At 47.2% G+C, this 25,688-nt stretch overlaps 1 protein-coding gene across 2 annotated transcripts in view; it reads left to right on the forward strand.

Annotated features, from left to right (window-relative positions):
* Positions 1-20,748, forward strand: part of ETF1 (eukaryotic translation termination factor 1) — a 28,434-nt gene extending 7,686 nt beyond the window's left edge. For both annotated transcript variants that reach the window (XM_055718604.1, XM_055718603.1), the window contains exons 2-10: positions 7,822-7,997; positions 8,824-8,963; positions 12,329-12,467; positions 13,425-13,615; positions 14,135-14,264; positions 15,031-15,186; positions 15,728-15,792; positions 17,006-17,153; positions 18,619-20,748. In XM_055718604.1, coding sequence (XP_055574579.1) covers positions 7,835-7,997; positions 8,824-8,963; positions 12,329-12,467; positions 13,425-13,615; positions 14,135-14,264; positions 15,031-15,186; positions 15,728-15,792; positions 17,006-17,153; positions 18,619-18,701 — 1,215 coding nt within the window. In that variant the 5' untranslated portion in view covers positions 7,822-7,834 and the 3' untranslated portion in view covers positions 18,702-20,748. The remainder of the gene's footprint in view (positions 1-7,821; positions 7,998-8,823; positions 8,964-12,328; positions 12,468-13,424; positions 13,616-14,134; positions 14,265-15,030; positions 15,187-15,727; positions 15,793-17,005; positions 17,154-18,618) is intronic.
* Positions 20,749-25,688: the final 4,940 nt, after the last annotated feature.

Genomic DNA, 25,688 nt, shown 5'->3' on the forward strand with positions numbered 1-25,688 from the left:
GTGTCGGAGCTAGGGACAGGTGGAAGCTCAGAGCATGGAGCTGCTGCCCTTGGCCTCTGCGCAGGTGGTGCCTGGTGGACCAATGGGCAAGGGCTTGCTGTTACCTGCTACTTGTGCAGCCTTCAGACATGTGATACCTGGCCAAATTCTCTGTGGTGTGGAGGAATAGAGGTCTGTGACCTGATTCTTCTTTCACCTCCTTTCTGTCCCTGGGGAGTGATGCATGCTGAGCTCAGGAGGCATATCCTGGCAGCAGGCCCGTGACTGCTGAAGTGGGGAGAGCACTACCTTGCCTGACCCTTGGTGAGACACTAGCCAGGCTTGCCTCTGCTCCTTTGCTGAAGCAGCCATTTGCTGCCTCCCTCTGGGAAGCTTTCCCTTGCTGCTGAAGCAGGGGGTGCACTGAGGAAAGCAGGCTCACTTCTCTTTTCCAGGGTGGGTTCATGCTCTGCTCCCTAGCTTGCACTTGGTAAGCTTGCTTGGCACCTGGGGCTTTGAGAAGGTCAGTGGGTTAGAGTAAGAGGGCAGAATACCTTTCCAGGACAATCTTAATGTCTGTTCAAACTGTGTCTGGTTACACAAAATGCTTTCTGCCGCATTTGCCAGCGTTACAGGAAGATGATGTACAAGATTCCTGTCCAGGGCTCTGGGACAGAACTACAGCGTGAGAGCTTGGCATTGTGTGAGCCATGGTGGCAATAGCTGCATGGCCTCATGCTGTGCAGCAAAGTGATTTTCCTTTGTCCAGGGTGGAGGTGGCATTCAAAGACTTGACGGGGAATTAGCTGTCTGGAGTGTTTCTTGGACTCGGGGGAGGGGGGCTGGCTTTCTCCAATTAATGCTTATGCTGAAAAGTATTCTTGGGGAAAGAATTACTTGGTCTTCTGGCTCTGCAGTCCTCCCTTCCTATCCACCCTGCCCCCACCTTGTGCTTTTTTCTGGGCTTCTGAGGTGGCACTGGATCCAGAGAGGTCATCTCTCTGCTATACTTTTGCTTGGGAACCGGTCTCTTCCACATCTTCATACCCTTCTTTGCATGACCTGGAAACATTTGAGGAGCAACTTGTATTGATGTTGCCTTTTAATAGATGATCCAGAGTTCTGGCGTGTGCTGTGGTGAAATGCAGAATGCCTCTGAGGTGGGAGTTGTGAGGTTCTTGCTGAAACAGTGCTGTAAAATGTACTGCCAACTGCATAGCTTTCAGCTCAACTTTGCGTTAAACTTCAAAGGAGCTAATGGTAGATCCCATTGCCAAGCTAACTGGTGGTGTGTGGTCTGTCTAGGTATCCATGCAGCACTTGTCTCCTGCTCCAGCTGTGCTTTGAGCCCATCATCTGAACAGGGAGTGGGATTTCATCTATTTCTGATGGAGACATCACAAAAAGCTGTTGCTTCTCAAGCGGCAATTATATTGAGGCATGTTGGCTTGTGTTTCTTGCAAAGCATTCAACCAATATTCTCACAGGCAATGCAGTCTTTGGGTAAGCTTCCAGATGACATTGCCTCTGGAAAGTTCTGAAGGGATCCTAGACTCTTAAGATTGTCTCTGCTGTTTCTTAGCAGGCTGACAGGATTTCCAGGAAAAGTTACGTAGCTTTTGCATCTGCTGTCTTCTCTCTAGATTTGGCATCTCAAGTGGACTTGAGCCATTTCCTATTTGATGAAGGCTTTGTCTTATTAAAGGACCTTAAGTCTCTAAAGGGCATGGCTGTGACCTGTTTATGTACTTCACAAGCATAATTCATAAGTTGTAAGAGCATATGCTTAGAACTTCCCTACGGCAAGGTCAGTGCTGTTGCATACAGAGCTTGTATGAATAGGGAGTGTCTAATGGCCTGTGTTTTGTAAGAGAACCTGAACCAGCAGTTTTGTGCTTGCCTATACCAAAGGACACTTACTTTTTATAGTGCTTGATTCAACATCTCTGCTCAGATACAGGATCAAAAAAATGCTCATATATTCTTTACTTGCGTCACTGCTTGTGTGGACTGTGCTCTCCTCTTAGTCCTTCGCTGAAGTACCATATGCCTGCAGTGCTGTGTGGATATTTGCTCAAAGGTAGCTCTCTTCTCCTGGACCTGTGGTATGTGCCTGGTGAAACTCTGCCTTAGGCTAAATAGATATTGCTGGCATCCATCTTGCAGCTGGCTGTGGATGTGTCAGTGATGGAACTGGTCTAGCCATCATATAACTTCAGCAGTCTTGGCTGTCCAGGCAGCTTGGGCTCCTCGGTACATGTAATGCCTGCCCAGTAATCTGCAGTCCTCTTGGATGGAGACCAACAGATGTTACCTTGGGCAGGTAACATCGCTTGAAGCAGTATGTGGCAACAGTTATTTCATAGAAAGCTTCCTAGCTGTGGTACGTGGTTAAGATCAGATTATCTGAAAGCATGTTTGCTCCGTGCTCCTGCCAGTCTCTGGCACAATCACATATAGGCCTTGTGCTGCCCTTGGTTCCTGGGGAAAGCAAAATGCTCATGAAGCTAGTGCACTGTAAAAATATGCTCATTTTGAGTCCGAGGGAATGACTGACCTTCCTTGCCTCTGCATCTCCACATTACACAGTATGCTATTCGTGTAAAATGTTTCATTGTGGAACAACTACAGTTCAGCTGCTGTTTGTGAAGTCTCCTCTGATACCACAGGGTAGGCCAGTAACTGCTATTTATATGGCATGTCTGTTAAATTAACGCTCTCCTTTGCCAGCACATATCCCAGATTCCAGGAGACAGGTTGAGTGACTGTTACTCCTCAGACTTCTGGTGGGGATTGCTCTTGGCTGCCAAGTCAAGCGTAGCTACAGTCAGTGCTCACTGGTTTGGTTTTGTGTGGTACGTGGCCATGCAGGTAGCCGTTTTACTGACATAGTGCTGTGTAAGATGGTAGAAGTCTTTTAGAAAACCATTAGACCAGTTTCTAGTTTCAGCTGAAAGCTGAAGGTCTGAGGATCTGCTCAGCTGTTCCCTTCTGATGGGCAAAAGAGTAGAAACCGAATCCCTGTGGATGAAGATGGTCACCCAGAACAGGAGGCTTAACTGCCAGCTGTAATGAAAACCAGCCATGGGGTGTACTTGGCAGCTTATCTCAAATGTGACACACAGCTCGCTTTGTGCACTGCCCTTCTGCTGTGGTGGTTTCCTCATGCTGAACCATAAAATGTGTCCGCAGTGGGCACCGCTCCTGGTGCCAGACATGGCTTGGGACTCCAAACAGCAGTCCAGCTGGTGTGTCTTCTGTGAAATCCTTGCTCTTGCTTCTGGAAAGAACCCAGTGGTTCTCTTCTTGGTCTGCAGGTACCACAGCTGTTGTAAGGCACAGTGAGATCTGTCAGATGATACCTGTTAGGCAGTGCAGGAAGATCTTGCAGGGAAAATGAGCTGCTTGGATGCCGTAATACCTGTTTGCAGGATTACTGGCAAAACTTTCCCCTTCAGCTTTTCAGGGCTAGGTTAGTGATGATTCAGCACCGCACGCACTGCCACTCGCTGTGATAACTTGTTAACATTTGCTCTTGGGCCTCTGTGTGACTGGGAAAGCTGTTTAGTTTGTGGTACAGTTCTCTAAAATTCAAACTGTAGTAACACTGAAGTTTTAATAATAGAACAGGCTGTCCTATCCACCTCAATTTTCTAAAGAAATTGCTGTCTTGAGAGTGCAAAATGTGTTTGTGTGTGTTTGTCCACCCATTCCCCCCAACAGCTGTCTGGCAGGTTGTTGGAGCTCACCTGCAGTGGTTTAGGAGCAAAGTTGGAGCCCTGATCATCATCTTCTATCCTAGAGATACCTAATGCTGTACCTTCCAGGCCATGCTAAAGCTGATCTAATTGCCAATTACTGGCAGGGCTGGCACAGCATGAGTAGTTACCGTAGTACCCACAGTGAAGTGTTTCTACCTTTCCAGAGGTCGGTGCTTAATTGCCCCCTTGTTTCTTTGTAGTGTGTGAACAGGTGCCCTTAATGCTTTCGTTTCCTCCTCTCCAGTCCCTTGTGCAGTGCCACATGTTGTGCTGGCCTGTGGTCCAGGATGCCAGTTACTTGCAAAGCAAATAATCTGGGAGCGTTTCGGGTCCTGATGCACATACTTGCGTTACAGTGGCAGCTATTTGGCTGCTGTGCAGGCACTCCTTAGCCCAGAATAGGGACAGCAACTGTCTCTAGTTGCTTAAAACTCCCCGGCTTAGTTCAGTCTGAAAGCATTAGCTTTCAGCTGATCTAGTGTAATTTGTCTTGGGTACACTAAAACGAGGGAGGGAGCCTCTTGCCAGTGCTGCATTTTGAAATCGGGATCCTTCTGAGCGGAATATAATCCAGAGTGCTTCAGGTCCATCCTTCCTGCAGGAGCGCTGGGGATGATTCAGGGAAGAACCAGCTCATTGCACGTTCGATCACGAGCTGCCAGTGTGTGAGCACTGCCTTAATCTAGATTGATTACTTAATTGTTCACTGTAACAATTCTGTAATGAAGTTCTGCCTGGCAGTGTGCTTGCTAGGGGATGCATAGTTGGCCGCGGCCTGCCAGGCAGCAAATGTCCCGTGTGCTTCGTGCATGGCAGAGCCTGTTGGTTTTAGAGGTCTGCTGTTTGGAAAGGCCCCTTTTGGGAGATTGTAGTCAGCGTGATTTGCCCTACCTTGTTCCCAGATTAAATGTACTCTAGAGCCTGGCATGGAATTTTGCAGAAATACCCATTGTCTTGTGCGGGTGCAGTGGCTGCAAAGACCGTTAGGAAACCTGGAAATTTTATTACTATACGGAATAACCTTTTTTTTTCCTAGGTGTTTTTGACCAGCAACTTTCTTGGAAACACTGCTACGCTTTGTCTCATTGTGGTGAATTTAGCAGATGCAACCACAAGTTGTTTTATTGTTTTAGACCTTGCCGTCCTGCAGTAAGGTCACATACAGGTACAAGATTGCTTTGAGAGGGGAAAACCACTCTTCTGCGGTAGGGTGACAAGGTCTTAGTGGTGTGTGAGGCAGTTCTGTAGCCATCCTGGTCATTTGGGTGTGGATCTGCTTCAGCTGGTGTCATGCTGGTCTCAACCTCTCTGGGACGTGTTCTAGTTTAGTGATCAGATACTGACAGTGTGCTTGTTTAAGGAAGAGGAAGATGAGCAGGGGGTGCTGACTGTTAACCTTCAATTAGCTGGCTGCCTAATTAACTACTTGGTTGGGTGGATTAGCTGTACCCAGCAGGCAGCAGCATGCTGGCAGGGGCTGCCCCCCTTGGGGTGCTGGGTGCCTGCGGACACAGGGTGACGAGTTGGCTGACTCCTTGTGCTCCTGGCTTGTTGCGAGGTGCTCCAGCTGCTGCTGCTCCTGTGGCAAGCTGCACGCTTGCTATTTTGCTGGATTCTGCAGGAATCAGTTAGTGCCTGAAATAGCTTTGGTGGACTAAATAGTGGTGAAAGCACGTCAAACCCAAGAAATGCACTTGCTGTTGGTAATGGAAGGTGCTTTTGGATGTAAGTCCGGGCTGGGATTTGCTGAAGGGTTGGACCAAGCACAGTACTGCACTGTGCGTGTTAAACTAGCTTGAGACTTAAATGAAGGAGAACACATCATCTAAGAGACCCTTTTCATTCATTTGTTAGCAGTAATAAATCATGAGGGCTTGTGAAGTCTGCTGTGTTACCTCGGGTAGGGTGCTTTGGGCAGGGTGGTCCTAAGGAGCAGTGATTTGACTGGCACACGTGACTCTGCCTTGTGGATAAGATTCTGTGTGTAATATAAATACTCGCCGGTGACGGTGGCCTCTTCACAGTGTGGGTTTAGTACAGTCCAGCTGGCTCACAGTACGCAGAGCTGCACCCTGGGCAGCGGGTGCTAACGCCAGTGTTTCTGGGGCAGTGGAACATAACGCGAGGCCAGGGCTGGGATTCGAGGGGTGGCTTGTATTGCAAAAGTGAAGTGCTCTTTTACTGAAGAACCCACCCTTCCTCCTTGCTATTCCCCCGTGCTCCCCTGGCTTGCTGCCTGCTCTTCCCCCTCCGTCCTCAATGCAGGAAAAACTGCATGGAACATCTTCCTAGCAGGAGAGCTATGGAGTGACCAAGAGGCACAACAGTCCCACCTCCCACCTGTCTGTCACATTGAGAAGGCCTTAGTTCATGCAGCAAGCTGGGCGTGATGTGCAGACCTTTCTCATCTCTGGGAAGTGTGAGAATCTCTTCTTTCAGGGGGAGAAATGAACTGCGTGAGCTTGCCTCGAATGCTACTTTCAGAAAAGTCGGGAAGAGTTGCTTTCATTCTGATCAGCCTCTTGCTCAAAGGAGCCTGCTGGGAATGATAGGCCATTATATCTCCCCTAAGGCTTGTGCCATTCACTGGGGTAGCTAACGGCTTTAATTGAGTGGTATATGGAGTATTCTTGGCTGGTGTGACCTGGAAGTCTGATAGCTGTCAGCATGGCTCAAAGCTCCTTCTGGGAATAATGTGTGCAAGTGTCTCTTTGCGACTTTCTTGATTAGTGTGTATGGGGATCTTGGATATTAAAACCAATTAGTTGTCTTTAAGGTCAGGGACTTACTTGACCTACCAGCATCTGTTTCAACTTGTCCTGAATTGAAGATCTTTGGAAGAGGGCTGTACAACTTTTGTAAAGAGGCTAATGAAGTGATGCTTTTTAAAGCACTTCCCTGCTGTCTCTGTAGCCCAAACACTTCAGGCAGGACGCTAGTGCATGACAAGCTGAAACAGCAGCACACAGGTACCGTGTTAGTCTTCTCCTACTGTAAGAAATGTAAAAGAGCAAAACCCTTTAAAAAAAAAAAAAAATTATGGCTGAAAAAGCACTTTAGTTCTCTGACTCGGCATCCTGAGTAGAGGCTTTTTTCACTGAGCTTAGCTGGTTTGCCCTTGAGAGGGCTAGAGGACATGATGAGGTATTTGATTTTTATGTCATTACTCTAATGTGAAGTATGAGGTCTGGGTTAAATTTGAGACAATGCAGAAGCAACACTTCAGACATCTGGGATACTTCAGTGGCAAATGGGAGGTACCTGCTGGGAGGCAGACAGGAACTTCCCAATTTTCGTTTTGGCTTTGGATGGATTTGAACCACGAGGCTGCTCTGGGGATTAAGACCTCTGCCGGATCCACCCAAAAGCCTTAGGAAGAACGAATATCAAACTTACTTCCCCCCTGCCATTTAATTTAAGCCTGTTCTGTGATTTGTAGGGTCTTATCTCCTGACTCAGTGCCTGGGGTTGGTGCTTCTGAACTAGCTGTCATGTGCTTAAGCGTGCTTTATTTAAAGCAGCTGCTAGAGGGTGAGCTTCTCTATAAAGCAAAGTGCTAGTGGGAAATTAGGAAGGACTAACTGCGACAAAAGGATCATTCCAGTTCAGTTTTCTATATTAATCGGAGGAGAACAAAGTGTTAAACAAGCACTTGGGCTGGCTAGTGCTCCAGCTGTCTGAGAACAAATGAAATGGGCTTTAAAATATCCTTAAAGTATGTGGCTGCATTGTTTTAGAAAATCTCTGCTAGGGACTGCTTACATGCCTTTAGCTTGAAACCCTTAGCCTGTACATACATTCTTTTCTTCTCAGAGTAGTATCCCATGTTAAATGAGCAGCTTTTGGAGGACTTGGTAGTGGCTAACCTGAATACTTCATTATAGAGTCAAATCCTCCGAAGAGTTTTGTTTTCTTTTCTTTCCCATTATGATCCAGCAGAAGGGAAATTACACCAACAACACTGACGTGAAGCCTCCTTGTGGGGAGGGAGGAGAGGCAACCGTGTGCACGGGATACGGTATGAATACACTTGTTGCTTTGGCCGGTGGCTGCTCACAACCCCTCTTTTTTCCTTTCCTAGCAATGGTACCAGCATGATATCGTTGATCATTCCCCCCAAAGACCAGATTTCGCGAGTGGCAAAAATGTTAGCGGATGAGTTTGGCACCGCCTCCAACATTAAGTCTCGAGTGAATCGCCTTTCAGTACTGGGAGCCATTACATCTGTACAGCAAAGACTGAAACTCTATAACAAAGGTAACTTCTAGCTTGTATGGATGCTGGCAAATTTCCCTTACTTGGAAGCAGCCTTATGTTCCTGCATTATGCAGTTTTCTGCTAATCAAATCTGTTGGCCTGTGCTGCTGTTTTGCACTGATATTCCAGGTATGTTGCCCATGGACGGTTACTTCAGGGGTAGACCTTGGGATTTCAGTAGTAAGGTGGTCCTTGTCTTTAATAAGCAGGGTCATGATTTTGTCCTTGGCAGTGCTGGCTCTTCTAAACTTGGCCAATCTTCTAAGAGCTATTCCACAATAGTGTATTTGCATTAAACTAGTGGGTTTCCATCAAGTGGAAACTTAGGTATGCTTTATGCATGCCACTGTGCCGCTACCATCATTTTGAGAGGAAATAGTTCCAGGCCATCTAAAATAAGTACTGGGAAAGAGTTCATTGTTACTGTCTTTATACTGGCAAGTGGCCTTCATTGAGATGGTCAATCTATAAATCGTTGTGTAAGAACTAGGAAAGCGTCACAGGGCTGTTCAGCCTTTTTCTGGATTCTCTGAGCTTGCCAGCTCATGGGTTTAACAGACAGGCACATGTTCTTGCAGCCCTGTTGCAGGCCTTCCCGTTAGTGTTACCTTTAGCTTCTGGCTCTAAGCTGTTCACTATAGGTGCACTAAGTTAGTTTTCCATTGTAGAGATCTGGGAGGGTACGAGGTGGGGAAAATGGAAAGAAATGGAAGTTCCCAAGCTTTTTACAACTCTGCCTTAAGTCTCGGGCCCTTGCAGTTAGTTTTTGATGGGTCCAGCTTGCAATATTTCTTAGTGATCTAAAATTGCATTATGTCCTTTGTAGTACCTCCAAATGGTCTGGTTGTTTACTGTGGAACAATTGTGACAGAAGAAGGAAAAGAGAAGAAAGTCAACATTGACTTTGAACCTTTCAAACCAATCAATACATCGTTGTATTTGTGCGACAACAAATTCCACACAGAGGTAAGAAGACTCCTATTGCCTGCTGGTCTTGCAGTAGTCAAAATCAGACTGCTTTGCTAGGCTCACTGGAACAATCCTTGGTGTGCTTGAGTCCACAGTCTGTAGGACAGCAGGCTTTCATTAAGACATCCTGCTGGTGAAGCCACTGGGTGGCTTGTGACTGGCCAGTATTCAGAAATGTGTGAGATTTGCTGAAAGGAGCTGAGATATTGTCCAGCTCCTGCTACAGCTAACTGGCCCAGCTAGTAACTGCTGAGTTTGTGTAACCCACAGGTGTAAGCTTTTCTCTGTAACTGGAGGCAGTGGGTTTTCTTAACCTTAGAGGCCCATAGATCTTATTCCAAGCTAGGCCTTAAAGTAATGCCAAGATAATATTAGTGTTGCCAGTCTTGATATCACATGTGTTAACTGAGGCCCGTGATGGAGAACTGGCATGTGCCTAATCTGTCTGCACTAAAGTGGGATTATTTTTATCCAACATCTGCTTATCTTAGTTAAATGAATGGTTTGAGGCATATATAAAGTAATGCGGATTAAACTAGTCTTGACTGCACAAAGTCAGTTTATTGCGTCTTAAGTCTGATTTGGATCTGCTGGCAGTTGCAGAGGTCTCAATATTTGTAGTAATTACTGCCTGCCTTTCACGTCCATGGTGTTCAACTGTGATAAACGTGTAGACTGAGACTTGGTTGCCTGTCATCAAACCCGTATGACATGGGCTTGACAGGCCCTTCAGTGATGTAGTTCCTTGGGGGGGTTTTTGAGATCTTGCAGACGATTGGGTTTCAAAGGGTAGGGAGGGGTACGGGAAGGAAAGGTACGCTTGTTGAACAGGTGAGGCATATCCCTATTATTCTGTCTCCCCAAAAAGGATGAAATCCCAATACATCTTTGACCTACCTGGAATAACGCAACTGTACTGCAGGTAGAACTCTTGGGTTCTGCTGAGCCCACGTGCCCATAGGCAATTGAGAGCAAAAGGTAAACAAGAGAATTCGGGAGAGAGCCAGAGGTGCAAAGCCCAGGGAGGTATTTGTCCCTGCAGTTGTTGGCAGTGGGTGAGTGGCGGTGAGTTGCCTTTGCCCTGTCAGGAAAGGGATTCATTTGGTCTTGTCTGCAGCTACTGCCTCAGGGCACTGATTCAATATTAAAAAAAATGATAATAATAACAAAAAAAAAGTTGCTGCCCAGTGGACTGTTCTCAGGAGGCAGCTGTAGATACGCTCTTGCTGGTGTGTAGCATTGCTCAGCGAGAGTGGAAATAACTTGAGGAATTTGTGGTAATTGCTGCTACTGGTGATGTGATTACTGACAGTACCTTTCCCTGTAGGCTGTTTGCTCTCCTGTGTCTTTCGAGTATGTGATTATTTTACTTGGTATTGTCTGCACTGCAGAATCAAATCTAGCTGTAAAACCCTGCTGTATACTGTCTTGAGCAACGAGATGATGTTAGCGCTGAAGTCTTCATTTGTCTGTCTCATTTGGTTGCGGAGCCATGCTTTTAACCCACTGGTTCCCCCCAGCATGCAGCTAGAACTCTACAGACAGAGCATCTGTCTTGGTACAGACCAACAGATCTCCTGGGAAAGTGAGGGCATGTCAAGGAGCAGAAAAAGGACGCGATCTTCTCCTTTAGGCTGAAGCTGCAAAGAGGAAACTCAGCCCAGGCTGAAGGCGTAGAATAAAAGCAATAGTCCCTTTGTTGTGCTTGACAGGTCAAACAGTGGAATTGCTGACATAGAACTTACGAAGGGGAAGCTGAGGGAATCAGTGATCATTGGATACTTTATTAAAATAAGAGGGAATCAAGAACATCAGAGCTGTAGTCATCTGCTGCCTGGCAAGAGTATCTGATAAGATTTCCTCTAGATATTTTATTGCCTGTGTGAAACCAAAGCAACTTCCCAAGAGGGGTATGAACCCTGATGTGTGTCTGAAGGGTAGGATTTACAATGACTTATTTTGATACCTTGGCTGGAGCATTCGTTCCAGTCACACGATTTGCTTGGCTCTGTCCCAGTTAAATAGATTGCAATGTAATATGCCACTTCCTCCTCTCATTCATCCCACTGCTGAAGAATTAATACAGAATATTTATTTTGGCCAGTAGATTCCATTAAACCTTAGTGTCTGTTTCTTTTAAGCTTGAAAGCTGTAGACTTGGTTGTGTGGATTTTGGATAAAGATGACTGATGGGTTTTATCCTTTCCATTCAGGCTAATAATGAAGCTGGCAGGCATGCAGGCAGTTAAAGGTCCTGTGCAGTAAACCAACACCATCACTCTTCCAGTATTAAACTGGTGACTTAAAACAATCCAGAATTTGACAAGCTTTCCATGCTGCTGATGTGTTTTTGCCAGCCAGAGACAGAATTCTTGCTATTACTGTTACTGGGCATGAATTCTGTGAACAAGAGTGTGTGTATGTGTCTGTGTGCATGCTGAATGTTCCTGCCTGCTTGGGCTGTCCTTGAGGGAACAGTAGCTGACAGATTCCCTCAAAAAAGGAGTGCAGAGTTTGGGTACTTGTGGATGTCCCAAACCACCAGGACCAGGACTGAGCAGCAAATTAGACAAAAGTAACTCAAAAGCCTTGATGCCAAGCAGTGCTTTAGTTGTTAGTCAACTGAAATGACCTTACAGGATTAATGTAGCTGCCTTCTTTAAAGGGAAGAAAAGTGAAGGATAGCTTCATTTTCCAGCAGATGTTATGGCTGACTTCTCTGTAGCCAGTTATGCACAGGATGATTATTGCTGCTGTTGCTTAATTCTGCTTTGTAAGGCTGAATTTGTCATAGCCACTATAGGTGTCATCATTCTACCTTTGGGACTTGAATTCAGCAGGTGCAGCAAACCAGTATTTGTGATAGTTGGCAAGTTGAAAATCTGTATCGGTGCTTTGTAGTATAAAGCTGAACTGACAAATAGCCCAATCGGTGAACTAAGCAAGTTCTGCTTTCCTGGCTGGAATACTAGGAAGCTTAACTCTTCCAGTTTTGCCAGCTGGAGAGGTGATGCAGCCTCGGAGAGGTGTGATCTGTTTCACTTAACATTTTCCAGAGCCAGTCTTTACTGTGTTGTTGTTATATCTGCTTGTGATGTCATATGATGAACTGGTAATGCTGTGAAAATAGTTATCAAGCTTAAACATCAGTTGCCTTTCTGCTCTTGGAGTAATGTGCAAGATAGTGATCTGGGACAGTCTCAACTCCTGAATCTGCTGCTCTTCTAGTTTATTTATTTGTGAAAAATAGCAATGACCACCTATGTAACTAAAACTGAGGTGTATTGTTTCTGGTAACTGTTCTGAACCAGTGTCCTTAATGATGCTGTCAGCAATAAGCACCAGTTTGTTTTCTGTTCCAGGCTCTTACAGCGCTGCTTTCTGACGACAGCAAGTTTGGCTTTATTGTAATAGATGGTAGCGGTGCACTCTTTGGAACTCTTCAAGGAAACACAAGAGAAGTCCTGCACAAATTCACTGTGGATCTTCCAAAGAAGCATGGTAATGCACTAGTCTGTCTCTGGACTGTTTGCAGCAGAGTGTCGTTGGGTGAGATGCGAGGGTAAAAGCAGGGAACTTGGCCTGTAGGTGTTCAGCTCTGCTCAGTTCTTTGCTCCCTTGAAATCTGACAGCAAAGCCTCTAGTCTGAGCCTTCTGTCAAAATTAATGCATCACTGTAATACGCAGTTGATCTTCTTAAAGTGGTGCTTTTTATTTCTTGGTGCATTTGACCCTTTACTTGGTGCAGCCTTAACTAAATATTACTACTAGCACAAGTAGTAATATTCACTTAGTAGTGTCTTTAAAATTTGCATCTGATGGTGTTGCATGCACCACACCGAAAAGCAAGCAGCTGTTCCTTCCAAGAAGCACAGAAGCCTAATGGAGCAAGCAAAATTCTAGTTCCACGGTATGACGCTGTGTTGTAGTGAGCCGCTGATGAATTCAGCAAATTGTCTGTTAGCTGCTCCTGGCATACCATCCTTCTTTGTAGCTTAGGATGGGACAAAATGAAATAGAAATGTCTCCCCCACCAAGTTTTTGCAGCAGACTGCTGGGATGCATTGCATCAGCAAGAAGAGTATGTGAGGCAGTGTAGCAAAGGAAACTGCTTTTAATAAAGGTACGGGACATAAAAATTTGCACAGATGTTCAAAATTCCTGTAGAGAGTTGTGAGTCTGTATGGAGGGGGGGGGGGGGGGGGGGGGGAAGGAAAAAGCCCAACATATTTTCCTCTATGGGGTGCATGGAGAAAAATCTCTTGCTGTGAATGAGCCCTCTTTATTCACGTCATGTTTCAATGAGTGCCCCTGGCTCTGCTTGTGGCAAACTAATTCTGAAAGCTGCATCTGCCCTTGGCTTCGGTTATTCAGGGCCCAGTTGGGACCACATGCTAATAATGTTCCTGAAATGAAATTACTTCCAAATTGCTACCTCGCATCTGTTCTCTCGTAAAGGTAGAGGAGGTCAGTCTGCCTTGCGTTTTGCTCGTTTGAGAATGGAAAAACGACACAACTATGTAAGGAAGGTAGCAGAGACGGCTGTGCAACTGTTCATTTCTGGCGACAAGGTGAACGTGGCTGGTCTCGTCTTAGCTGGATCAGCTGACTTCAAAACTGAATTAAGTCAATCTGACATGTTTGATCAGGTGAGTGGCCTTTTCTGAGCAAAGCCCAAATGTTTAAGCTTTCAGTAGTAACATAGTGATTTTAGCAGTAACTCTGGTATAAGGTGCATCTCAGGAGGAATGTAAGTGGTGTCTGGAGTGACTTGAGCAAAACTAAAAATCTGATGTATCCTAAAGAGCTTTCCCTTTTGTAAAACCTACTGCACGAAGGTAGGATCTCCTTTCCTTAATAACGGTGCTAAGAAGAAATGTGTCCTCCCTGGTTTGGAACTGGCATTCACGTTCTTTATGTTGCCAAATCTGAAGTAGAAACTTTATTGAAATTAAACTCCACTGAACCCAAGCTTTGTTGCCTGAAAATTGTGCGTCAGTATTAAGCATTCAGAGGTCCCTCTGACTCAGAACATCTGCTTGCAAGTGAAGAAAAATAGATTAATGCTGTGACTCTTGCCAGGTACTTATTCTTGTGGCGTTATGAAGTAGTCCTTACGGCAGTGCTGTGTAATAGACTTTTTGGTGTCTCCTCTTTCTCTTGTGTAGCGGTTGCAATCCAAAGTGCTCAAACTAGTTGACATTTCATATGGAGGAGAAAATGGATTCAATCAAGCAATTGAGTTGTCAACTGAGGTCCTCTCCAATGTGAAATTCATTCAAGAGAAAAAACTAATAGGTATGTTGACTACATGTTCAGCCTTTCCCGGAGTCAGATGTGCCTGACTGAATGTGCTGATCTTGCTTTAGACCTCCTGGCAGTGCCTTTGTGTGCTACCTCAGCCCTGCAATGCTTTCAGAGTTGGGCAGAGCGTGACTTGTCGTGATACTTTGTGACCTGGGCACCTTCTCAAATGCTGCAGGACGTAAATGAGACTTTAAGGAGTGGGGTTTTTTACCACCAAACTTCTCTGATCTTCTCTGTTCCTTCATCAGAGGTCACCTCAGTTTCAGGCCTTCTCATGACATTTGGGTAGGAAGGGAAAAAATACCTCCTCAGGTTGTCTGCACCTTCAGCAAAATGAGAGTAAAGATTTATTTTGTTTTAAGATAGCAGTAAAAATGATCCGTTGTTTGATTGTCAGCAGACTAATGTTACTAATTAGAGAGCACTGGAGGGCAACAGTAACAATAGCTGCTTTCCTCTGAAAAGACTGAAGTTCAATAGGGCCTGCTGGTGGGTCAGTCCAATTGACTGTCTCATAGCAAGGTAAGCCTTTCAATGGAGAGAGATTCCTGACAGAGCAGTGTTTGGTGGAGTTGATTTTCTACCAACAAATATTCTAAATTACATGGTTTTACATGTTACCATATCCCTTGCTTCCTTCAGTGGCATTGCAGTCTCCTTGTCCAGTTGCTTCTTGCATTGAAATCAGGCTTGTTTAAAAATCCATGTGGCACGATCACTGTTCATGACAATCTCTTTTGTTGTATCCTGGCTGCAGGACGATACTTCGACGAAATCAGTCAGGACACGGGAAAGTACTGTTTTGGCGTTGAAGATACACTAAAAGCTTTGGAAATGGGAGCAGTAGAGATACTGATAGTCTATGAAAATCTGGATATAATGAGATACGTTCTCCACTGCCAAGGCACAGAGGGTAGGTAGCACTTCTGTGAAACTGAAAAAGTCCATGAGGGTTTAACACCTAAGCTGTCTCACTTGGATAGATTACACCGGAGGAACTCCCTAAGCAGATCTTTAAGGACTTTTGGTCAAGGAGATGTTATGTAGGCAGGTCACTAACTTGCAGTATCCCAGCTAGGCGTGGCAATTTGTCACAGAGCTAGCTACCATGAATCCTGCCTTTCAGTTGGGTAAGTAGAAATGTGATACCAGTGCATCACAGAGGGGAGACTGGCTTGTTCCTTACAGCCACAAACATAATTCTTACTGACTGCAGACAAACCATATGCCTACAGCGGGACCTCTGCCTTTTTTTGTGTTGACACTACAGTTGCTCTCTACTGGTGTGCCCTGGCTGGTTTCTCATAGACCTTCAGCTAGGAAGAAAGGCAGTGTCAATGATCAGACCTTTTGTGTTGTAATTACTGGCTGCTGTCAGTTTCTTGCTGTCCTTAACCTGTGTCTGGTAGTCTTGTCCAACCTATTTTTTTTTTTCCCCCTCCTATCCTTCTCAGAGGAGAAGATCCTGTATTTGACACCAGAGCAAGAGAAGGATAAATCCCACTTCACAGATAAAGAGGTATTTCAGCTTTGGTCACGTAGCTTTATTCTCTGTGTACTGGTGCAGCACTGCGAACATCTGAGCTTAGTTTGTCACAAGCATGTGAGCACAGTGACCTTTCTGGCACTCGGGTGGGACTTGAAGTCAGCAGCTCTTCCTGTTCACCTTCAGTGTAACCCCTGGATTCTAGACTTGCTTTTCTCCAGTCTTCCCTGCTGCCAATTCCAAGGTTGTATAAATGAGCTGAAGTGACAGGCAATATGGAATCTTTCACCACCATCAAACCATCTGCTGGAAGAATTTGGTAGCCACCATGCAATATGCAACCTAAGGTCCCAAACCCATTTACTCCCTGCTTACTGTGGGCTGATTTGGTCAATTTGAAGCAGCTGTGAGGCTCCAGACTATGACACGGAGTGAAGCGCAAGGGAGTGTTTGCTTCTAGATATGTTTGAAATGTGGATCTTTGTGTGCTGCCTGTGAGTTTCTTGCCTGCGCAGGTCAGACCCCCCAACAGGGTTGGGGGTATCTATTACTTGCAGAGTGAGCTGGGCAGAAAATTCTGTCCCTTGCAAAAGGGGTGGTCGTGTCTGCCTCATGTTAGGGCTGCCAGGGGAGCCGTGCCAGCCGCTTTCCCTCCTGGTGCAGTAATTGCTAATTCCTTCTGCGCAGGGAAGGTTTACAATGTTATCTGCAACGATGTAGTGTTTCTATGCCAATAATCACTTGACCTTCTACTTGGGAAACTATGGGTTTTGCATAGGTCAGTGTTTCCTAGAGTATACACGCCTGGTTGGATGAGTGGCCGTGGGCTGTTTGCAGCGTATAAAGCAAATTTAAAGAAACAGTGAAAGCCAGGAACATAGTGTGAGGTAACACCTGGCCAGAGAAATGAAGAAGGCATTTTCCTTCCTGCTTCTGCACTAACTTCCATAGTATGGATGCCCAAAGCAAGGCCTGTCCGTATGTAATTTCTTAGCACCAGGGGCCATCTGCTTGTACCAGCAGTGATCTGGCACAGGTGTGTCGGGAGCGCCCACCGCCCAGACCCTGCCTCTTGGGTGCTCCAGCATGCAGCCCATGAAAGCTGGTGTCTCTCGGGACTAAAAAGGCAGTGGTGATGTTTAAGCCAAAGATAACTTTTGGTATGAATTTTATCAAGACTTTACATGCAGTGACTAATGCTTTTTATTGTTTGTTTGTTTGTTTTTCCCCTCAACTGTCTATATAGACTGGCCAGGAACATGAACTGATAGAAAGTATGCCCCTTCTGGAGTGGTTCGCAAACAACTACAAGAAATTCGGAGCAACATTGGAAATTGTTACAGACAAATCACAGGAAGGATCCCAATTTGTGAAAGGATTTGGAGGAATTGGAGGTAAACTCCAGGAGAATGTTTGTTGCTTTTAATGGTTGATTTGATAATTGTTGCTGACACAAATGGGATTGATTAGTCTTACTCCTCTTAGTCAGGACACCAGCTCAAAATACTGTCCTGTTCATCAGGGATCTCCAGGTGAATTCAGTCCTTATTCAGCAAGATGATGCTGCATGTTAGTCAGCTGCTGCTTTGACTGTGTTCCTCGGATCCCCCTGTCCTCCAGGGCGCTCCCAGGTTGGACTGTCCTTTCTTTCCAACGGCTGAATTTCAGAAGGGCTGTGAGCCGCTGCGCTGTCTCTGCGCAGTTGTTGTTTTGTGGCAGGCTGTGCCCCGCTGTGTAGAAGTGGTGTATGACAAACACCAGCCCAGTTTCTGAAGCAGTTGGATGTCTGTTACTCATCTCTCAGAACCTCCCTGTACTTTGCTCCCTGGTCTTCCGCTTCTTTTCAAAATAAAAGTGTATTTTTAGCCCAACTTCATGGAGAAATGAGGCTTCCGAAATCCTTCTGTCCTTCTCTTGAGCTCACTGACCAGTTTTGACTAAGTCTGGCAGAGGTGCAGGTAGCTTTTGCACTTGTCTAACAAAAATCATTAGCAGGGTAGAGCAAAACCACCTGCCGTGCACCTTACTTTCCCCAGACCGGGGGTTCCAGGGCAAAGCTGTTGCTTGTTTGCTGATAAGCCAGCCGTTGCCATGTGCTGTGTTTAGGTTGATGGATGTAAAACATAGATGAGTGTATGGTAAAGTGGAATTTCTAGGGGCCGGAGAACACCAGTTAGAAGGAAACAAGCTCGAATTGTTTGGCTACATAAGGAGCAACAGGTTTCTAAACTTTCAGGGTCTGTACCCATCCTGCCAGATCCAGCCTCTTTACATGGTGGGGTATACTCTTTGCTACCATGCTCCGGTCCTCATAGACCTGAAAGGAAATACTCCTTGAATACCTTTCACTTAAGTAAATGCTTCTGCGGATAAAGGTTTCCCAGAAGCCCAGGTTGGTATTTGGGGTGAGAAGAATCCAGCAAGACAGCCCCTGAATACTGCTCTTATTCCGTTTGAGAAGTTATTTCAGTGCCAGCTGTCATCTTAGTTTAACCGACAGGACTTTTGAGAGTTATATTAGGACAAATGATCTGTTACTGGTATTTTTTTGGAGGTACAGGCCTCCTAGAATAGGCTTAGCTTTTCCAGAAGAAAGCTGGCCTATGCTGGGCAGGTAGGTTTTTCTTCCTTCTGGCAATAAATCATGCCAGGCTGTAACAGGGATGTGGTGTTTTCACTCTAGCTGCATGTCTGCTGTCAGTCACCACTTTGAGCCTAACTGGCAATACAAGTACTAAGTCAGTTTCTGAAATTTTAATTGAGAAACTCTTGATGTGCAGACAGGGCTCAGTAAACTGTTTAAAATGCCTTTCTAGCTCTTTGAAATTTGAAGAAGCTAAAGCGTGTTGTTTTTACCAGGTATCTTGCGGTACCGAGTGGACTTCCAGGGAATGGAATACCAAGGAGGAGACGATGAATTTTTTGACCTTGATGACTACTAGGTAGTCGACCTGGGTCCGGCAAAACGTGCCTCGCCCCTCCAGCATCCAACCCAAGGAGCAAACTCATGGTGGAAAACACAACAGATCCCTGCCTTAGAATTGGAACATTTCCAGAACTTGATCCACAAGCATTGGATTTAAAAAAGCAAAACCCTACACTTTGATTTGTCATAGTGTCAGTACAGCAGCAAACTACTAAGTTCCTATATGCCACTTTGGACTAATTTAAAAAGAATCCCAGTTTTTACTTTTACTCAATGGTGAAATTGGTTGCTCTTGTATTTTATGAAAATGATTTTTTTAACCTTCATGATACATTAACTGCTGTAAACCTCTTCCTTCAAAAATTAATAGAAGTAAGATCCTACTGGTTTGTTTCTTTTTACTTTGATTGGAGAAATCAATTGCTGCATTTTGCAGCGGCGTGACCCATTTACATGGCATTCTCAGCTTAGACTGCAGACTAAGAAATATAATGAAATGGGAGCCATTCATTCTCTTCAAAAGAATGAGAAGGCACTTACCTAGAGTGCTAGCTTATAATGTGTGGCATGCAAATTCAGATGGTTTGGGGAGGCTTACCAGCCAAACGTGCTTTAATCTATTTGCAGAAGCACTGTTCTTACAAACTAGGAAATGCACTTCATTGATTGCGATGAAAATGCTGCTGAAGTCTTGGGCTTAATTTGGATTTGAGCAGTGCAGCCTTCAGAATTATTTTTTTTTTTTTTCAGTCTTGACAAAAAATAAACACACGATTTAAGTGAAGTAAGGTACACTTTGCTTTGTTTTGTTCCTCAGTAAGGTTTTCTTTTTGCTTTATGACTTTGTAAGGTTTCCTTGATTATGTGAATTTGAACCCACAGTTCTTCAATGGAAGCGGGTGTTTTACAGGAATAATTAGTACGTAGAGTCCTTGCCTGAAACCTTAGTGCTGGTGCATGTGGAGCATTTGATACTAGTCCGCTGAACGTTAGCACAACCCACCGGGGCCATCCACCCCCAGCACCGAGGCGCTCGGTTGTACTGGCTCACAGGCATCCCGGCAATCTGACGCTGAACTCTAACGTGCCCTTAACGGGTTAAAACTTCTGGTCACATCAAGAAACAAGAAAGCTTTTTGTCAGGCCTGCTATATAGAATGCATTTCAACCTACTAGAAACGGCTAAGGGTTTTTCAGCTGGTCTTGCAGGCAGAGGGTGAAGTGGACATTGGCACAAGATGATGCACAAGTCTTGCTTCTTTTTGGGGGTCACGGGGTTCTCCGACGGGTGTTCTGACACGGTGATGCCTGGCAGTTCTGGTCTTGCTGGCTCTCATCCTGGTGCATTGGTCAAAAGCAGCTTCCATTCCAAGCTGCATACCTGCCTGTTTTTCCAATAATCCTGTTTCACTTGAATGGGGGGGGGGGGAGGGGGGCTTGTCTTAAAATTTCTGCCACACTGTTCTTTGAGGTCCAAAATTTCTGTCATTGTAAGCAATATCATTTGCAACCCTTGTTTCTAACCGGGCAGATGGCTTTGCTGTCGTTTTCACATCAACGCTGGAATCTCTCACGGAAGGTGTGACTGGGTCCACCGCAGATTTGCGCAAACCAAGGTTTGAGCACATTTGTGGTCTTCACAGCGGTATGTTCTGGATTTTGCCATTGTAAATGGGTCTAATGTGACATGACAAGACCAGAAAAATTGGATGTAAATTTACATTTTTGAATATACTGCTTGTTGTTTCACATGATACATTAGGGTATGCAGCTCCTTTTTGTAGTTTTTATTTTTACTATTTAAGTTTGGAAATGATGCCAAATTTTTGTATTTCTTTAATCAATGTGTTCTCTTCAGTGATATATATTGCATTATATATTGATGTGTATATCAATATATACTGATATGTATTACACTTACACATACAAACACATTAAACGGGGGTGAAAAATCCTAGCCTTCGCATACTATATAGCCTCTGCAGAGAGATCCCAAGCAGTGATATCTTGGTGTTGTGATGTACAGAAATGGAGAAGAGTATTAAACCATATTTAAGAATATAGTACGGACTCCTGATTTATTTTCTCTAGTCCAGGAAACACCTGCTTCACTCTCGGCTCGCTGCCAGCTTCAGGGCAGTATTTGAGTTTTAAGGTAGCTCTTTCATAGTTGGGCTTCAGCGTCGTGTTTCTGCATCATTACCGAGCTGCTCTTTTAAGCTGTAGCAGAAATCTGACTTCAGAAGGGGGGAGGAATCCCACCAGCCCGAGCTCAAAGCAAGCTGTGCTGGGAGGGTTAGCAGGGGTGGTCTTCTGAACAGCCCAGGCAGATGAAAAATACCCTGCAGATGCAGGAACCTGCCCTTGATATTCCAGTCACAGAACACCTGGGCATTTTCTTTTGAAGAAGCCCTTTCTACCCTGCCTCAGCGTGGGACAAATGCGGATCCGAAGCGTGGCTGCTACGTGGCCTTGCCGCCTCGCGTTCCCTGCGCCCAAGCTGTGATGTGTCGGTGCCTGGAGAGGACCTGCCTCCTCCCCTAGCTGGGAAGGGATATCTCAAAGACATCCTCAATATCAGGAATTGTAACAGATGCTTTAAATCACCTGTCAGCTGGCCCTGCCTAGCGGTGCTTCTCCGGCTGGAGCTCAGCATTCACCTCATGCTGCAGTACCCGAAGGGAGCAGGATCTGCGCCGCGGAGCTGTAGCTGTCTGCCCGGTGTTGTCACACTGTTGCTCGTGCAGCAAGAGGTGTTCCTGGGAGCTTCAGCAGGCTTCAGGTTTTGTACTCACTGCCTTGCACTGTCTTGGATCTGCAGCTATAGCAGATGGGGGAAGTGTGGCTCACGTGCCTCTGGTCCCTTCGTAGCAGAAGTTTTGGAGATGTGATGTTTCTGCTGGAGCAGAAATAAAAGTGATGCGTAAAACAGCTTTGCTGCATGCATCTCATGCTGTCTACAGCCTAAGTACGGAAAACTGATCACTGTTCAGCTCGTGGTGCAGATAAAAGCATCAAGCTGAGATCAGCACAAAATATATATTAAAAAAAATAATCCCATCAGTCTGTACGTGTCACAGGAGCAGGAGAAGCTATTGCTTGCAGAAGGCTGCCCATGCAGTCTCACCACTTGCTGTAACCAGGCATGTGGATGTATATACTGTTTTGAAAAAAAACCACCCAGAAATATTTCTCAGTTAACCCTCTACTGGCAGCAACAGCAAACCTGGTTTTTGCTTTTCCCTTTTTCCAAGGGGCAGGGAGGAGCAGTGAAGCCTGGCTGCTGCTGCATCTAGTTCAGCGTCACAAATGCTCTGCGCCAGACACGCTTGGAAGCTGCTCTGCCCTCACGTATTAATCTTGGTTGCTTCTCGTGTCTCTCTCACGTTTCAGTGAGAACACACAAATGCATCTAGTCTGCAGAGCAGCCGCAGGAGGTGGGTGCTGGGGTTCCCTCCAGCTGCCTTGCCACAGAGGTGCTCGCCTCCAGCTCCTCCCAGAGTTACAGGAAGGTGAGGCCACTGGAGAGGAACGGTGAAATGATCTTCCTTACAGCTGCTGAAATAAGGTCGCTGTGTCCCTTCAACCCTTCAGAAGGCAGTTTCTGTTGCAGGCTTGCTCGTGGCTCGGTCGCGGGGGTCAGTGTGGGCTCTTGGATTGTCTCGTATTTGCAAGCGCTGATTTACAGTCATTTTTTTTCACATCAAACATTGCAGAGCATCAGGTGGGTGGGTTCTTCCCAGTGTATAAACAGGAGTGTCCCCTTGCAGTGCTCTCATCCAAAAGACTCGACCACCTTCGGCGCACTGAATTGCTGCGACGTGGGATTTGGAAGGGAGTTTGGCAGGGCCGAGTTCGCGCTTTCGGGCACGAGGGATCAGAAGATGCAGGTTTGTATCTGAAAGCTCGGCAGGGTGGCCTTCCGCGGGCCTGCTGTACAAAGTTATTTCCCTAGAAGGGATCTGATCTTGGATAGCTGGAATCAAGACGATAAATAAAAGTGTCATCTCCAGTATGTTGTGTGGAGCTGCCTCTGTGCTTCTCGTGTCCCCTGAGGGTCCCGTCCCTGTGCGGCTCCACCTGCTCCATTTCACACCTGCACTTGGAAGCAATGGTGTCGCTTCCATGCGTGAACATGCACATGCAAACATGAACACGCACGGAAGCACGGAGCATGAACATGTGCCGCCACAGCCGGCTGCGAGGAGGCTCACAGGAGCAGTTGTAGCAGGTCATCGGCTTTGCTTGCTGGCTGAATACATATTTTTTTTCTCTCATGCCAAAAGTCTTCAGCTGTTCTAAATGCTTCAACCGCATGTGCCTCATGTCCTCAGTAATACCTGCTCAATTCTTATTTTCTGTGTACTGAAGTCCATACCGCTCTTGCTGCATTCCCCAGCGCGGTTTTAAGTTGGCACCACGTGCTCAGATATTCAGCAAATGCTCTTTTTAAACGCTACTTTCTGTATAGCTGTAATTAAAGACAGAATTTGCCCTTTATAACTTGTTATTTTGGGCGCTGGAGCCCAGCCTGCACTGTTGTTGCTAGCAGGCTACAAATGCCATTGTCCTGGGAAGCCGAGCACAGCCGGCGGCACTGAAAGGCAGCTCTGGAATTTCACTCGGCTATTTTTAGTCAGTGGTGAAAAATTGCACTTCCACCACTTTTGAATCTTTGTCAGGGCTTAAATAAATCAAAGGGCAAATCCTGACTTCTTGCAAACGAGCAGGATGAGGAGGTGACCTTAAGGTGCTGGCGGAGGCTGAGCTGGTGCAAAGGTGATGTGTGGGTGTGGGGAGGGACCCCAGCTGCCCGGCGGGGGGATGGGGCTGTGAGGGCAGGAGGGCATCGCTGCACCAGCCTGTCCTGCTTTATGCAGGTGGTCCATGGCCATCGCTCTGCTGGGGTGGCTCCTCACTCTTCTCCCTGTGCCCCTTTTGGGGCTGTCCTGCCATTTTCCTCTGCCTCCCCGGGCGTCACCCTTAGCTCTGCCGCAGCCATGTCGCTCCATGGTGGTGCTGTGTGCAGGGCTGCGCACCGCAGAGCCGCGGTGCTGGGCACCCTGGATGTAGCAGGTCTTTGAAAGCTGGGACCTGGAGGCAGGAGATCCAGAAGGATGCTGTAAGTCCAGGAGGCTGAACATCAAGCTGCCGTGTGTTGCGCTATTCCCTTCAACCCCAACCAGCTTCGTAGCTTGTAAGACAAAAAAAGTTTCTAACCCACAGTTTCTTTTTTTTAATGCCAGAGCAGGAGTTTTCTCAGAAGCTGCTTCACCTGTTTGGCTACCAAGCTTCCACATCGGCACAGAAACCTTCTCTGGCATTGGGATCCTCACAGCTGAGTTTCCTTGCCTTGGTGATTCCTGGTGTGTGCTTGGAGAGTCCCAGAGCCTCTCCCTGTGCTGGGACTGCACGATGGTTTAAAAGAGACCCTGGCTTGGCTTGGCAGGCTCCCAGTAGCCTCCAGTTACCTGTGAGCTGCTCTGCACCTGGGCCAGGCTCCAACAGCCCCGTGGAGGTATGAGGGTGCTGAGGACACCAGCTCCTGGCAGGACACGTGCAGTGACCCTGGGCACGCATGGGCTGTGCAGCTGCCAGGCAGCTCTGGGACACCCTGCAGTGTCCCTGGGGAGGGGACCCGTGGCTGGCCCCAGTGGCAGCTGTGGGCAGGACTGACCCTGCCCACGCTGCGGGGTGCACCGAGCTGGGCACCCCGGGCCAGCCCGCAGCCAGCTCCTGCCCTGCCCTGCCCCGGCTGGGGGCTGGGGGCTGCCGCAGCGGCTGGAGGGTGCTGCTGGGTGGGCAGCCCCGGCACCACAGCGGAGAGGGCTGCGTGGTGGGGAGGTGGTGGCGGGAGCCAGCGGGGATGGCGGTGACTTGTGCTTTCCTACGCTGCGGCTGGCTGCTGTTACTGGTGCTGAGGCTCCCCCCGTGCCGCTCAGCCCACCCTGATGTGCTCACCCCTGTCCCCATGCCCAAACCCACCCCGAGGCACGGCCAAGGGGGGGCTGTCCCAGCCCATGAAGCCTCGAGCTCTGAATGGGGCTGATGGTTTCCATCTTCACGGTGGTTCCCATCGTGGTGCATTGCTCACAGAGGTGCTGACCCCCCTCCTGGCTGCTCCTCCGGGGTTATCTTCCCCTTTTTGGGATTCACCTGGGTTTGGAGCTGGGGGGGGCTGCTCTGAGCATCCATACAGGGGCCCTGTGCTATGCTGGGAAGGAGCTGCGTCCCCACTGCGCCACGGGAAGCTTGCCCTGGCACCGGGCATGGTGCGGGGCAGCCCCTGGCAAGCAGGCTGCAGGCAGAGCCGCTTTACCCAGGCTCACAAAACCCCTCTGCTTCCCTCGAGCTGATCTCTTGGAAGCTGCTTGCAGGCCAGGTTGCTGTAATTTAGTAGAAAAGCTCCTGAATGCTCCCGTGGTGCTGCTCACACTTCTTGAACCCTCCTGGGAATACTGGGGCCACACCAGGCAGCCACACTGGAACGCTCCCCTGTTAAGCTCAGCAAAGGGTGTTTAACCGCTTGGTTGGGTGCAAGGAATCGCACTTGCCAGGTGTCACCTCCTGCCCACGTCTCCTGTGCGAGCACTTCTCCCCGCATGCAGCCCTGTAAGAGCTCTGTCACATCTCCCCACCATCTTTGTCTCTCTAGACTAAACAAAGCAGCTCCCGTGGTCCTTCCCCCTGATCCTTCCCCAGGATCCTTCCCCAGGATCCTTCCCCAGGATCCTTCCCCAGGATCCTTCCCCGAGATCCTTCTCCATTGTCCTTCCCCAGGATCCTTCCCCGGGATCCTACCTCGGGATCCTTCTCTGTGGTCCTTCCCCTGGATCCTTCCCCAGAATCCTTCCCCGAGATCCTTCCCCAGGATCCTTCCCCGGGATCCTTCCCCAGGATCAGGCTGTGCCCACGCCTCTGCCCTGGCTGTGTGCCTGCACCAGCACCTCTCGCTGCCCGACATCCCACATGCTTCCCAGCCACCAGTGGGTTTGGGACCAGT

This window comes from Falco cherrug, chromosome 8, assembly GCF_023634085.1.
Source record: "Falco cherrug isolate bFalChe1 chromosome 8, bFalChe1.pri, whole genome shotgun sequence".
Lineage (NCBI taxonomy): Eukaryota > Metazoa > Chordata > Aves > Falconiformes > Falconidae > Falco > Falco cherrug.